This window comes from Helicoverpa zea, chromosome 19 (genome assembly GCF_022581195.2).
Source record: "Helicoverpa zea isolate HzStark_Cry1AcR chromosome 19, ilHelZeax1.1, whole genome shotgun sequence".
NCBI classification, from domain to species: domain Eukaryota; kingdom Metazoa; phylum Arthropoda; class Insecta; order Lepidoptera; family Noctuidae; genus Helicoverpa; species Helicoverpa zea.
This window is the reverse complement of record NC_061470.1, coordinates 7,316,920-7,330,791: the sequence shown is the minus strand read 5'-3', so window position 1 is coordinate 7,330,791 and position 13,872 is coordinate 7,316,920. Positions and strand designations below refer to the sequence as shown.

The window sequence follows — 13,872 nt, the reverse complement described above, 5'->3', positions numbered from 1 at the left end:
TGTCAAAATAGCGCGGGAGCAGGCAAAGCTTAAGTTTATTTGCTTTTATTTTGTTTTCTCTTTATTTGGAAACGTTCTAAAGTATTTTTCTTAGTGTAAATTTAATTACGCTTACAGTATGCCTAGAGCTTTAAGTTTAAAAAAGGTAAAACGCATTTAAACCGATGAAAACGATATCACAAACTGTTTTATACTTAACACATTATTTTAAACTTTTCAGACGGCTGGTCCTTCTAAAACTCAGAAATCTATAACAGATTTTCTCAGAAATGCTGGTAACAGTGCAAGTCAAAAGCAGGCTAAACTTGAGATACAAGAAGATAATATTGAAAACAAAAGGGTTAAAAGAAAGGCGCCTTCTCCCAACTCCAAAGATGATACTGATGTAAATGGGTCATCCACTAACGCTATTTCAAATCATGACGGAAATAAAAACACACCGAAGAAAATTAAGACTGAAACTAGCAGACATAACTGTTCACCAAATAAAATAAATAATCAGATGAACAAGTCACCGAACAAAGAAAACATATCTGAAAAAAGAATTTCTCCAAAGAAGATCACTATGACTGATTTAGTAGATAACAAAAGAAATAATGAAAGAATAGATAATGTAATTGTAAATAACAGAGAAACCCATCCCACTGTCCACGATAGTGAAAAAGAATGTGAGAATATCAATATTTTGTATAAGGAATCATGTGTTAAAAATGGTGATAAGTCAGAGAACATTATGCAAGGATCTGTGACTCCAGTAAAGCAGTCACCATGCAAGACTTATGTCAGTCCTAGTAAAACTCCTAAGAAAAGCCCTCTACAAGGTATGTATGTGTAACTAGATGTTATCTACTTCGTTACTATTTTGAATTGTACGCAATATGGTATTCTATATGCAGGCCACTTTTTCTATTCTCTATATACTTTCCATTAAATACTTCATCTCTTGCTTTGCAGAGCTATTCAGTTCACCAACCAATGTGTTGTCTGGTGAACCTATTGTAAAAGAGCAGGATTTCACTACAGAAGATATTTGTGATGACTTTGGTGATGATTGGGGAGTCGATGATATTGAAGAGGTAATATTACTTATTATTTATCATTTACTAAATAACAGTATGTAAAGGAAGTAACCTGTGATTCATAAAGCAACATGTTTTCATGACTCATTAGTTTAACCTGAAGATTTTATTTGAAGTACAGACACCAGGCCAAACTACTCAACATTGAACCTTATGCTTTAGAGATAAAGTTGAAAATCTATTAAAGAAAATTTGACAGATTGTAGTAGGAGTCTGTACAGAGCATATAAGACAAATGCTCAAATCAATGGCAAAACTTAAGTGTATGTACTTTAAATAAATTTACAAAATGTGCCGTAATATTCCACAGGATTGTGTTGATGACCTAGACCTCAGTACAATGCAGCGCTGTGAAATACTTAAAGTTACAACAAATACTTCAAGAACAGAATTAAGACTTAAAAATAGTGAAGACAAGAAAGCAACATGCTTTGTTGAAGGGATATGGTAAGGGTTATTTCTTTCCTTAATCCAATGACTTCACTTACGAAAAAAAAAAATATGTAGCTATTTAAGCCATCTTCTTCCTGCCCGCTCATATTTAACACACTCTACATTTAGCCATTTCATCATCTGCCTAGCCTTTTTCCAACTATATTGAGGTCAGATTTCAGTCTAACCAGAATGCAGCTATGAACCCAGTTGCCTGGGCAACATGATACCCCTTGGCAAGACTGGTTAACCATCTATGTGTCATAAAAAAATACTTCTAAGTTTTACAAACCATTCAATTAAACAATTTCAGGCAAGACACACCCCTAGTACCAGGCGATATAGTCAGTATACTAGCTTCAAGGGATTCAAGTGGTTCCTACAGCTTAACAAACACATCAGGCCTGCTAGTGTTGCGCCCAGACCATCTAGTGTCCAGCACTAGTGTTGTGGCCGGCGTGTTCTGTAAGCGTAAGGCTGTGCTGCAGGAACGATGGAGAGGGTTGGACTCTGCTAATATGGCGGTAGGTGAAACTCTTAGGAAAGTTTTGAAGAATATTGTCTGTTCTTTAGGTACTGTTTGGTAATAAACTCAAAACTCAAACTCAAACTCAAAATTTTTTATTTCAAATAGGCCTATGAAAGCTCTTTCGAAACGTCAAAGTTAGGTGCACGGTTCCAAAGAGTTGGTCTCATGGAGAAGAACCGGCAAGAAACTCCATGGACACTCTTTTTAAAAGAAAATAAAAATAATTACAGACATACAGTTTTCTAACTAGCCCTGAGAATGTTATACAATCCAAATTGAGCTAAAAATGTATTAATAAATTATACAAAATAATTTTAGTGCAATCTTTACTGGAAAAATAATTTATACAATTCAAAGAAAAAATATATTGGGTAACCAAGTTATTATACAATGCAATTTGGGGTCTTGCTGGCTTGGGCTTGGCTGGTCTGGGCGGAGGCACTCCCGTGCCCGTGGTCGCCGGGGAAGCCACATGTGCAGAGAAAAAGAAAAAACAATATTAATTGACAACAATATTAATGAGCCTTAAATAGGTAAAACATAAAAAAATATAAACATGCGAATGAAAAACCTCGTCCTTTTTGGGAACTCGGCTAAATTAAGTCATTAGAATGTTGTATACTGATACATTTCCATGTGACAATGGTGAGCAGGGTATACGATTGCTGACTTTTTATAGAACTATTATTTATATGACTGTGACTATTAAGCATCATTTTTACACACATACAAATATACAAGCAGATATTTATCTTAATTTCAGATGACAACAGGAATACTAATACACGAGCTAGTTCAAAAGGCTCTAACTGAGAAGATAACATCTATAGAGCAGCTACGTTCTATAACTGACGTCATTGTGAAGGAGGCGGTTGAAAGGCTCTATGACGCAGGCTTGAGTGAGGAGGAAGCGAGGAATAATATATACAAATATATACCGCCTTTAGCCGACTTTATAAACACTTATGTTGCTGAAAAACCACCTACAGTAGCGGTAATGTCCGTCCTCTTCCGAAAATTACCAATCCCTACCTCCCCACCCATTTCAGACCTATTTCAATCCTACCTTTCCTTTCCAAAGTGCTGGAGGCCTGTGTCCATAAGCAACTTTCGAGTTTTATCCACCGCCACAACCTCATTAGCCCGTTGCAATCGGGGTTCAGGCCAGGACACAGTACTGCTACGGCACTCCTCAAGGTGACTGGTGACATTAGGGAGGGGATTCAGGACACCAAAGTTACAGCTTTGGTCCTTATTGATTTCTCTAATGCCTTTAATGCCGTCAGTCATGAAATCCTAGAATCCATCCTTTCCCATCTTATGATTTCACCCAAGGCTCTGGAATGGTTCTCGTCTTATCTTCGTGGTCGCCAGCAAGCTGTTCGTGTTGATGAGACATTGTCTAATTGGCGTGATCTAGTGGCTGGTGTTCCACAAGGCGGTATTCTTTCTCCTTTATTATTTTCTATCTTTATTAATTTTATAACTCATAACCTTCAGTGTGCGTATCATCTGTATGCTGATGATCTTCAGCTTTACACTCAGGCTCGGCCTGAGGATTTGCATATAGCCATTGATAAACTCAATGGGGATTTATCGATCATAAATCAATGGTCTAACCAATTTGGAGTTTCTGTTAATCCTACAAAGTGTCAGGCTATAGTTGTGGGTAGTTCTCGGATGCTGGGTAGGGTGGATATAGCTAACACTCCTCCAATTGTTCTGGACGGTGCTGTTATTCCACTTAGCCCCAATGTCAAGAACCTCGGTCTAAATTTGGACACTACGCTTGGTTGGCAAACTCAGGTAGCTAGTGTGAGTATGCGTGTAACTGGAACCTTACGTCATCTAAATCGGTTAAGGAACTTTTTGCCGCCGAAGACCAAAGCAATGCTTGTGCAGTCCCTAATATTTCCTATAATTGACTATGGTGACGTGTGTTACTACGATCTCAATGCGGACTTGCTCAATAAACTTGATCGACTTATCAACAATTGCATAAGATTTGTCTTCAACCTGCGGAAGTACGATCATGTTTCTGAGTACAGGATGCAATTGAAATGGATGCCCATTCGCCAGAGAAGATCCCTGCGTGCCTTGACGACCCTTTACACGTTACTTAACTCTCCCACTCCCCCTTCATATCTAACTCCTCATTTTCAATACCGCTGCTCTGGTCATTCTAAAAATCTCCGCTCTTCTCACAACCTTCTTCTTCACTGTCCTTCCCATACTTCTGACGCTATCCACTCTTCTTTTCATATTCAGTCTATCCTTTTGTGGAATGAGCTGCCCTTGGAAATCAGGAAGTCCACCAGCAAGCAGTCATTTAAAAGTGCCGTACGGAAGTTTTTATTTAAAAAATTGCTAGAAGAATCTTCATCATGATAATCATTGGTATATTATATATGTATATATACCTATATATATATATATATGTGTATGTATATATAATATAATTATATTTTTTTTATTATTTGTATGTTAAATATGTATAAGTATGTGTATTTAGTATCCAATTTTGTTATTCTTTATTTGTCCTAGTCCATGTCTTTTTAAGTAATTAATGCACCTGCCATGTTATCTCTGCATCACCCTAAGGTTGACTAGTGAGAATGCCTATGGCATTAAGTCCGCCTTTGTAATTTTAGGATTGCATAAAGTTAAATAAATAAATAAATAAATAAATAAATAATGCTTTTTTATGCTTTAAAAATATTTAGAGCTAATCTAGATGGGTGGTCAAAGATTCGTTAAACATATTTATTTTTTTCAGCACGTCAAAAAAGATAAAAAGAACTGGTCTGGGCATATCGATAAAATATTAGACATTGAGGAGAATCTCTGTTGTCCAAAATTGGGGTTGAAGGGGAAGATTGACGCCACCGTTCAAGTCACAATTCATGAAAGAAATGGTAAGAAAAATGTGTAAACCTTTTGTACAGATCAAAATAGGTCAGTGACGTCAGATGTCTCATCCTTAGAACTATAACTGTGATTTATATCGACATGTGTTGCATTAAAACTCGCAAATTACATAATGCGCCAAAAAACCAGCCAAACCTTTATCTAAAGATAGGACAAAAATAACTTTTTGCAAGGTAGCCCCATTAAATATTTATTTTATTATAGTTTTTTGTATTTGTTGTTATAGCCGCAACAATAATACATCTTCTATGAAAATGACACAAAATTATGTGACAAGGACAGCGAAGTCGTAATAATAGGGTCCCGTTTTCCCCTTGTGTTATAGAACCTTAATAATATTCCATAATCTATTTTGAAGGTCGTCAACGAGCTGTAGTACCTCTAGAACTGAAGAGTGGCAAGGCATCAATGTCGGCGGAACACCGCGGCCAACTGGTCCTGTATGGAATGATGCTAAACTTGCAGAACTGTGAGGACCCCACGCAGGCGGCGCAACGGGGCTTACTACTGTATTTGAAGTTAGTTAAAAAACGACATGAATAATATTTATTTATGCATGTACATGATGTAAGGGTCGTAATACATGTTTATGGGTACTTACCTTACCATAGAATATGCTCTAGTTGTGAAATGGCTTAGTAGTAAAGGAGGCCCTTGCTCAATCGTAGGTTCTTTGAGTCATCTAGGAAGTGGTGGACTGTAATTTATTTTATTGCTTATGGGGAGGTGGTAAGGTAGATTTACCTGAAGTGGGACAGTAGGTATAGTCTATAGACCAGCGGTTCCCGAATTCTTTTGGCTTCGGAACCCTTTTCGTTTCACCATTTTTCGGCGGAACCTTAGCTTAAGTAAGAAGTTAACTAAAGACGTAAATACACTTAGTTACGGCTCGTAGCGTGTGGTAGCGCACCAAATGGTTATATGGTTAGAGACATATTCAGTATATTCAGGCGTAGCATGGCTATCTGCCACACGGGCCAGAAAACAATTTTGCCGCTCTTGACTTTGTGCATTATGTGAATAGTTTTCAGTTTAAAAACTGACAAAGTAAACGCAAAAAGAAATAGATTGGGTTTGTACAGGTGCGAGGCGAGCAAGCGCGATTTTTTTAATTAAAAGAAGAAGTTCCAAACACCCGCTAGCATTGAAAGACATACAGTGGTAGCCAACATCGCGAGCGAAGCGAGCGCGAATTTTTTTTAGTTTTAGTATCTACACAAAATAAACAAAACCACTGTAAATTAATAAGGTCTCAAAAAGTATAATATCCACACAAAAAAGCAAATGCAAATGAATAAAAAGCAGAAGAAAGCGCTATTGCTTTTTCTGAACCAGAGGAATAAAAAATAAACATCAAAAGAAACCTCGACGGAAAAGCGCGAAATTTTTTCGGTGTTGGATACCTGAGCTATTAAACGAACATAAAAGCATCACAGGCAATATGGAGTCGCGAGCGAAGCGAGCGCGAAATTTTCGGATTCGCGGAGGTGCAAAAATTGGAAATAATGACACTTTTTGATTCATGGTAAAAATAGCCACTGGAAATACTCGTATGCCGTGTCATTTCACGTCCTGTCAAATGTATGAAAACGTATAATCCTGGCAATGAGATAAGTCCAAAAAATGCGGTGATTTTTGGCCGACTCGCTACCTATTTTTGCCGATTGCCGAAGACCTGGAGTTATTAAGTTAATCTACAATGTGTAAAAAACGGAATTAAATTATCTGCTGCTGTGGCCTTCCCCCGCCACTTGTCGTGAACTCGTACTTACAGTCCCGAGTGGTACCCACCTACATGGTGCCTAAATGGAATTTTGGAATGCATATTTAAAACAATTTGATTGAAAATGAATAATAATGTAATATTATCAAAAGTGAAACAATTTACCATATGGAAATCTTGAATTTTCCACGGAACCCCTGAGGGCCTGTCACGGAACCCCAGGGTTCCGCGGAACCCCATTTGGGAACCGCTGCTATAGACTAACAAAAAAATCAAATTTTAAATTCAATTCACTGCTATTAACGTTAAAGGTACTTCACACACGTTTGATTTAGTTCTTGAGGGCTAAAATATAAAAATAACATGTTCCTCTCGTGAACAGGGATGGAGTTGAGTTGCGTGAGGTGAGCTGTGGGTACCCGGAGCGTCGCGACTTGGTGATGCTGCGTAATCAATTAGTTCAGTATCTGACGCCGTCGCCTCAGAGCGTAGACCCAGGTATGTTACCCCATTTTAACAAACAAACAACGAAAAAGATAACGTTTTATATGTTTCAATTTTTGTGTGACGTCACTGTTAGGTACAAATTTTGTTCAACCGTGACGTCGCGATTCCCACTCTTTTACTTAAGTGCATTTTATCTTAGATAAATTATAATGGTTTATTAATAAAAAAATGGCTATATTGTTTGCCAATCAAATTTTTTTTCACCCCAACTTTTTTGTATTTACCTAATAGAAGATGATTTTGTTCAGAGAGTCTAATTGACATAGAAGAGGCATCAGTAATGCTACAACAGAAGCTGCCGGAGCCGGTGGATCATCACAACGCCTGCTCCAAGTGTCCCTACCTCACTCTATGCTCTTTGCATTTATGGTGAGATTATCAATGTCTCTTCTGAACTTGTCTTTTGAATGTATCCATTTTTTAAATTATTTCATCCTTTATAAAGTAAACATATCGCTCTTTTGCCGATTTCAAAAAAGATGAATCTTAGTAAAGTGATTATTCGATTCAAGTCTCATCCCCTTGCGGACCTAATTAAAACTCCCTACTCTTAAAGGAAGGCGATTTTGATCAATTTTGACGTATATAGTCTTATGAAAAAAAAAATGTAACCTTTCTATTGAATTTAATAATTTAAATTATTAATGAAGTCTTAGGTACATGTCTTATCTTAAAAAAAAAAAAAAACATATTGATACATCATGTAACCCTTTTCTCATATCACAGGCATACAGACGGCCCAACTGTTTCTGAGTCTCATCCCCTGACTAAACTACGTACAGACGCGCTAGGCCACTTGACACCTAAGCACATACAATACTTTCTTCATTGGACCGCCTTACTCAAGATGGAAGAAGCAGGGCAGATGGTGGCGTCTCCCTTACACGCGTTATGGACTGATAGTGTTGAAAAGAGGTAAGGATATATTTGTTATTACATAGCTGTTTCACCCGCGTCCCAGGAGAACTTCTTACAATAAAATATAGCCTATGTTATCCGGGATAGTGCAACTTCCCAACATTCAAAGAATTTGTCAAATTGGATGAGTTCTTTCGGAGCTAAACAAACAAAAAAATTATTTTTATTATATTTGTAAATAGTAGATTTCTCAAAAGCAAACTCAAAATATTTATTTGCATGTATTTCTTTCGGCTCTAGAGTATTGCTTGCCTAAGATAGTGAAGTCGCTAACTTTATTAGTAGCTAACTTCGGACAAACAAAGCTACCACGAAAACTAATGATATTTGAAACATTTCAGAGTAAAGCGCGGTACATGCGCTGGAAACCTGAAATTGATAGCAGTAACTTATTTAGAAGACAGATATCTGCATATTTTTCATCGCAAGAATGACGATAAAGGTATGTACATACGTTTTATGTGCACAGGTATGGTTTTTTTTATGGGCGGCAAATAATTGACAACTGCTAGTGTAAAAAATGACGTATAAAACCGAGTGACAGGGTTTTGCCGCTCGGAATGTGTTGTTTTTATGTAATCCGCAAAAAATCCGCTGGTGTGAAAAGACTGGAATAAATGACCAGCTACTTCAAACTTTTTTAGGTGGTAATAATGAGGTGAAGTCCAACAAGGGCCCACAAGAGGGAGAATTTTCGATAGTCAGCATTGAGAACCGTCCTTGGATAGCCGCAGGAGTAGTCACCATATCAAATTCCAAAGAAATTCATATATTTTTAGAGAGGTATGATGATTTATTTATTTTTACAGTTTTTGGAAAAAAATATGACTGACTTGAATGTTTGTTTTAAATTGTTTCAGGGATGTAAGTAGTCGTTTGCACAAAGATACAGTGTATCACATAGATACTTACGAATCTTATGCAACTACTGTACAGAATCTGACCAATTTAGGCGTTTTAATGGAGGACAGCGAACGAGCGGACAGACTTCGGAAGTAAGTAGAAATAAACTATGTGTATAGAAGTAATCTAAAAATTCTTATTTACTTGTTTTTGGCATTCTGATATATATCTATCCACACCTTTCCTTACATTTCGAAGTTTAGACCGAAATCCAGGCCAACACATCCGTCATTCCCTTCCGCGAGATAATTTGTAGGAGATTTTTGTATGCGGTCGTTGGTCGTCATCTGCCACTCCGATAGTGGTTTAGGACCTCTGTAACCTCCTAAACTTTTGAAAATCTATGTTTGAATAGGATCTTATTATTATTTATTTATTTTCTACAATATCCATTCTAACTCTATTGTTAATTGATTTTATATGAAAATTCAACCCTCTTTCGGCTTTACATGTTTTTATTTTTATAACAATACTATATAAAAAAGACATCATTTATTCCATTTTCAGGTTATTAATAGACAAGGAAACTCCCACTTTCGAGGGTAAACTCCCCCGGGAGGTGGGCAGACTGGGCACTCGGCTGATGAGGAGCCTGAACGTGCAGCAGCAGCGGGCAGTGCTCAGGTGTGTCGCTGCCAGGGACTACGCGCTCATGCGGGGCTTGCCGGGCACTGGTAACTCATTACATATCCAGGTTATATTACACTAGGAACCTCCCACTTTCGAGGGTAAGCTCCCACGTGAAGTGGGCAGACTGGATACTCGGCTGATGAACTCGAGTTTTGGACTTTTTAGTCGTTTTTTTGGAGATTGTAAATCGATTGAGGTAATCGATTCTGTTTACAATGAATTCAGAAAAATCTTGTACTGCTTAATTCATTTTATTTAAGTTTATCGCGGATTAGAAACTGTAACAGCCCACAACACATGTTTACATAATGCATTTAAAGTTCCACCCAGCATCAACATCCCATAACTATAATACCTTAACTGTACATATAGTATATATAAAAAAAATACTAAATTAATGAATATCCTCTCCCAGGTAAGACGCAGACGATAAGCGTGCTCATACAGATGTTGGCGGCGCTGAAGCAGCGCGTGCTCGTCACCGCGCACACGCACTCCGCCGTCGACACTGTACTTAGCAGGTCAAATATTTACTTTATTTTCTAACTAGCCAGATATTCTAACGTCCAAACATATAAAACGATACGAATACGAACTATAGATAGATTCTAACTCTCCTACAACGGGTCTGCTGGAAGAAATTTAATTAGAAATACACAGATCGAGTATTTATTTTTCTCGTAAAAAAAATATAGTTAAAACCGTATGTAATATAAACTTCTTCTTCTTCTTCTTTCTCCTGCCCTGTTCCCAAATATTACTTGGGGTCGGCACAATATGTCATTTTCTTCCATTTTATCCTGTCACTCGTCATACTGACACTCACTCCCTTCCTATTCATATCATCTAATATAAACTATTGTTTATAAATAATGTTGCAACCACAATTTGTTGAATTGCTGGCAACACTGCGGGTTTCAGAATGGATAATAAAAATAGTTTCTAGAAAAAAATTTGTTGCTCATCTACAATATTAAAGAAATGTTTACGTACAACACACAATCCATAATTTTTTATCTGTATAACAGGTTACCAGAATCATTGCGTGTAATGCGCCTGGGCTCGTCGAGTCGCGTGGCCGCCGCTCTACAGAAGCGGAGCGAGCAAGCACTCACCGCTGACTGCGATACTCCTGAAAAACTTGCTGCTTTGTATGATTCTATGGTAATAATAATTATCGTTTATGATGTTTATCTTATTTTATTTTTTTTTTAATCTGTACCAATATTATAAAGCTGAAGAGTTCTTCAACCCGCTAGTCTCAAGAACTAATGGTCCGATTTAAAAAAAATATTTTAGGATAGAAGAATAAGAATCTTTATTGGCAGATCAGTGTTGGAATCTACTATATAGGCAATTTTGTTTCTCAATAATGAGCTGTGGTATTTCACAAATGTGTTTTTTTTTTGCCAGGTTATTAATTTCAAAATATTTCTTCCAGGACGTTGTAGGAGTGACGTGCTTAGGAGCTGCTCATGCGATGCTCACCAAAACTACTTTCGATCTTTGCATAGTTGACGAGGCTACACAGGTACATACATACATAATCATAAACGTATGTATATTGTCCTAATAGTGTAAAGAAATATAGGAGGTCATATTTCTTTACATGATTAGGTAGGATATTTACTGAATTAAGCCAATACTAATTATGAAATTCTGCAGGAATTAAATTGATTTTTTTTTATTTCAGGTGTTACAATGTACCGTGTTGCGTCCCTTATTCGCGGCGAAGACATTTGTCTTAGTGGGAGACCCTGAACAGTTGCCACCCGTAGTCAGGAGTCGGGCAGCAAGGTAGGTCCTCAACATATACTTTTGGTATTATTTTAATGTATGCTGGCTAAAAAGAAAAGAAAGGTAATAAAGTATTTATTGCAACAAGAACTTTGCGACTTCGGAACTTTCAAATCAGCCTAATAGGAATGTTTGGTCCTATTTCACGCAAAAACTATCGGATGTATATTAAGGAAAGCATTGATGTTACTTATATATAACATAATATATCATCTAATAGGCTAGGTTTTATCTATGTGCAGGAAGATGTTCCCCCGAAAGTTATAGTTAATTATAGATTCTAAAAACCTATATTATTTCCCTTTCTAGGCGCCTAGGCATGGAAGAAAGCCTATTCCACAGATTAATGTGCGAAGAAGCGACTTCTACCTTACAACTCCAGTACCGCATGAACCAAGCGCTAGCCGACATTGCCAACCGCGTGGCCTATGACAACAGGCTCAAGTGTGCCAACGAGAACATCGCGCAAGCCTGCTTGAGTATCGACGTACTGGTGGGTATTATAGTTCGGCCATTCAGAGAATGCGTTCCTGACACGTCGCGATTGAACTGACGACGTAACTTTGCAATGGCGTTGCAGTTACGATAAAAATATTTTTGCTGGTTGTTTACCGTTTTAACAATTGAGGAGCATTAAAACAACATTATTATATCAATAATCAATGAATGTTATTACGTCGTCAGTTCAATCGCGACGTGTCAGGAACGCATTCTCTGAATGGCCGAACTATAGGTTAAAATTATTACTCAAGGTCTTCATACATTAACAGCACCAGTCCTTTGTCAGTTCTTTGTCCTGGGGACTTAAGCATCTTCTCAAACAGAAGAAATTAACATTAATCATGGGCGCTTATCCATCGATCTCAGATCTTCGTTGACAGCGTTCCATGGAACTTTTTTCGCGTAACTAAAGAATTATAGTTTTTTGGCATTTCAAGTCTTTAATAATATATGTACTTAACAGATGCCTATCTGTTTCATAGGTTTTTGCGCAGTTCTTGTATTTTTGCACAAAACTGCGCAAATTACTGTGATAAGTAAGTTATTTTCTGTTTCAGAAAATCCCCGAACTATCAGACTCACCCTGGCTGTCGACGGCGTGTAGTCCCAAACAGCAGCATGCAGCATTGTTCTTGGACGTGGAAGCTGTTGATGTTGGAGATGTTCCTGACACTAAGAACTCTTGCGCAAATCCTATTGAAGCCTGCGTAGTTATGGCTCTGGTAGAGGCTTTGAAAAAGGTCAGTGAAATTATTTATTACAGTAGAAGCAGTCTCATTCTTTTCCCGATACTACTTGCCGCACCCAGATACAAAGAAGCCAAAATGTTATTCTGATATGTATTATATTATCAAGATTCATCAAAATCCACTCAGGAGATAGTGTGTAAAGGAGGAACAGACATCCATATACATACATATAATTTATTAAATTACGTATTTCCTTTCCAGGGCAACGTGAAACCTTCAGACATAGGAGTGATAGCACCCTATAGAGACCAAGTGTCCCTTCTGCGTCGTTCTCTCTCCCACCACGTGGTGGAAGTCAGCACGGTGGACCAGTTTCAAGGCAGGGACAAGTCCGTCATCATATACTCTTGTACGAAAAGATTGGATAGCAAAAGTGATGATAAGAAGGTTAAGGTAAGAAATGTTCCCACCCTAACTTTACGTATAATGAGAGAAAAAAGTATGTTTATTATACTCCCTGCATCATAAATAAGATTTAGTATGAAAGTTATTGGAATAACTGTCTCCTAAAACTGCTGTCTATTTTCACCAACAACATAATCATACGTTTTTCGTAAAACAAGTCTTAACTTCGAAAATTGAATGTGAAAATTCACAATGCATAATCAGTTGTATGCAGAAAACTACAGTTTGTGTTGTCGGTGAACTTGGGCCTAAGAATATCCGAATATTTGTTTTATACATGGGATGCGGGAAAAACAGCTAGGATTATTTTTTTTTATTATTCCTAAATATTGTTTTCCATTTTACAGGAAGGCGAGGTACTAAACGACCAGCGTCGTCTCGCCGTCAGTGTGACCCGAGCGAAACACAAACTCCTTATAGTGGGCAACTCTATGGCTTTGCGTCGATACGCACCTCTTCAGAAGCTTATACAAACGTGTACTACCGTCCAGCTAGATAAACATATTGTGAACAAATTATGTAATAAATACAAAATGCATGTAACATTATGATATGAAAGTATAAATAATTTAATTAAAGTGCCTTAGTGATTGGTTAATTAAGTATAGTTTTGTAAGCCTTTATTTTTCGTTTGGACATCATGTGTTAGGTATGTTACTTTATTAAACAATTATTTTTATAGATTACGTTTTTTTATTCTTTTGTTATAAGCTTCGTAATCCGACGTGATACGAAATTACAAACGACGTAATCGTTGTTGCCGTTTAGTTC

The 13,872-nt window shown here is 37.3% G+C and overlaps 1 protein-coding gene across 1 annotated transcript; it reads left to right on the top strand.

The window, feature by feature from the left end:
- Positions 1-3: 3 nt before the first annotated feature.
- On the top strand, positions 4-13,679 carry LOC124639439 (DNA replication ATP-dependent helicase/nuclease DNA2). The gene is made up of 23 exons (XM_047176798.1): positions 4-145; positions 221-821; positions 955-1,076; positions 1,390-1,526; positions 1,825-2,035; positions 2,804-3,034; positions 4,817-4,955; positions 5,327-5,486; positions 7,074-7,189; positions 7,447-7,567; positions 7,925-8,113; positions 8,458-8,558; positions 8,761-8,899; positions 8,977-9,111; positions 9,527-9,693; positions 10,065-10,170; positions 10,678-10,813; positions 11,091-11,180; positions 11,343-11,446; positions 11,756-11,939; positions 12,505-12,687; positions 12,898-13,089; positions 13,449-13,679. The coding sequence occupies exons 1-23, from the start codon at positions 119-121 to the stop codon at positions 13,650-13,652; spliced, it is 3,795 nt and encodes a 1,264-aa protein (XP_047032754.1). The 5' UTR covers positions 4-118; the 3' UTR covers positions 13,653-13,679.
- The last annotated feature ends 193 nt before the right edge of the window (positions 13,680-13,872 follow it).

Coding starts and splice junctions, on each gene's coding strand:
- LOC124639439 (XM_047176798.1), top strand. CDS start 119: ATGCCTAGAGCTTTAAGTTTAAAAAAG. Junction 146..220: donor GAGCTTTAAGTTTAAAAAAG/GTAAAACGCATT, acceptor TAAACTTTTCAG/ACGGCTGGTCCTTCTAAAAC. Junction 11,447..11,755: donor GTCAGGAGTCGGGCAGCAAG/GTAGGTCCTCAA, acceptor TTCCCTTTCTAG/GCGCCTAGGCATGGAAGAAA.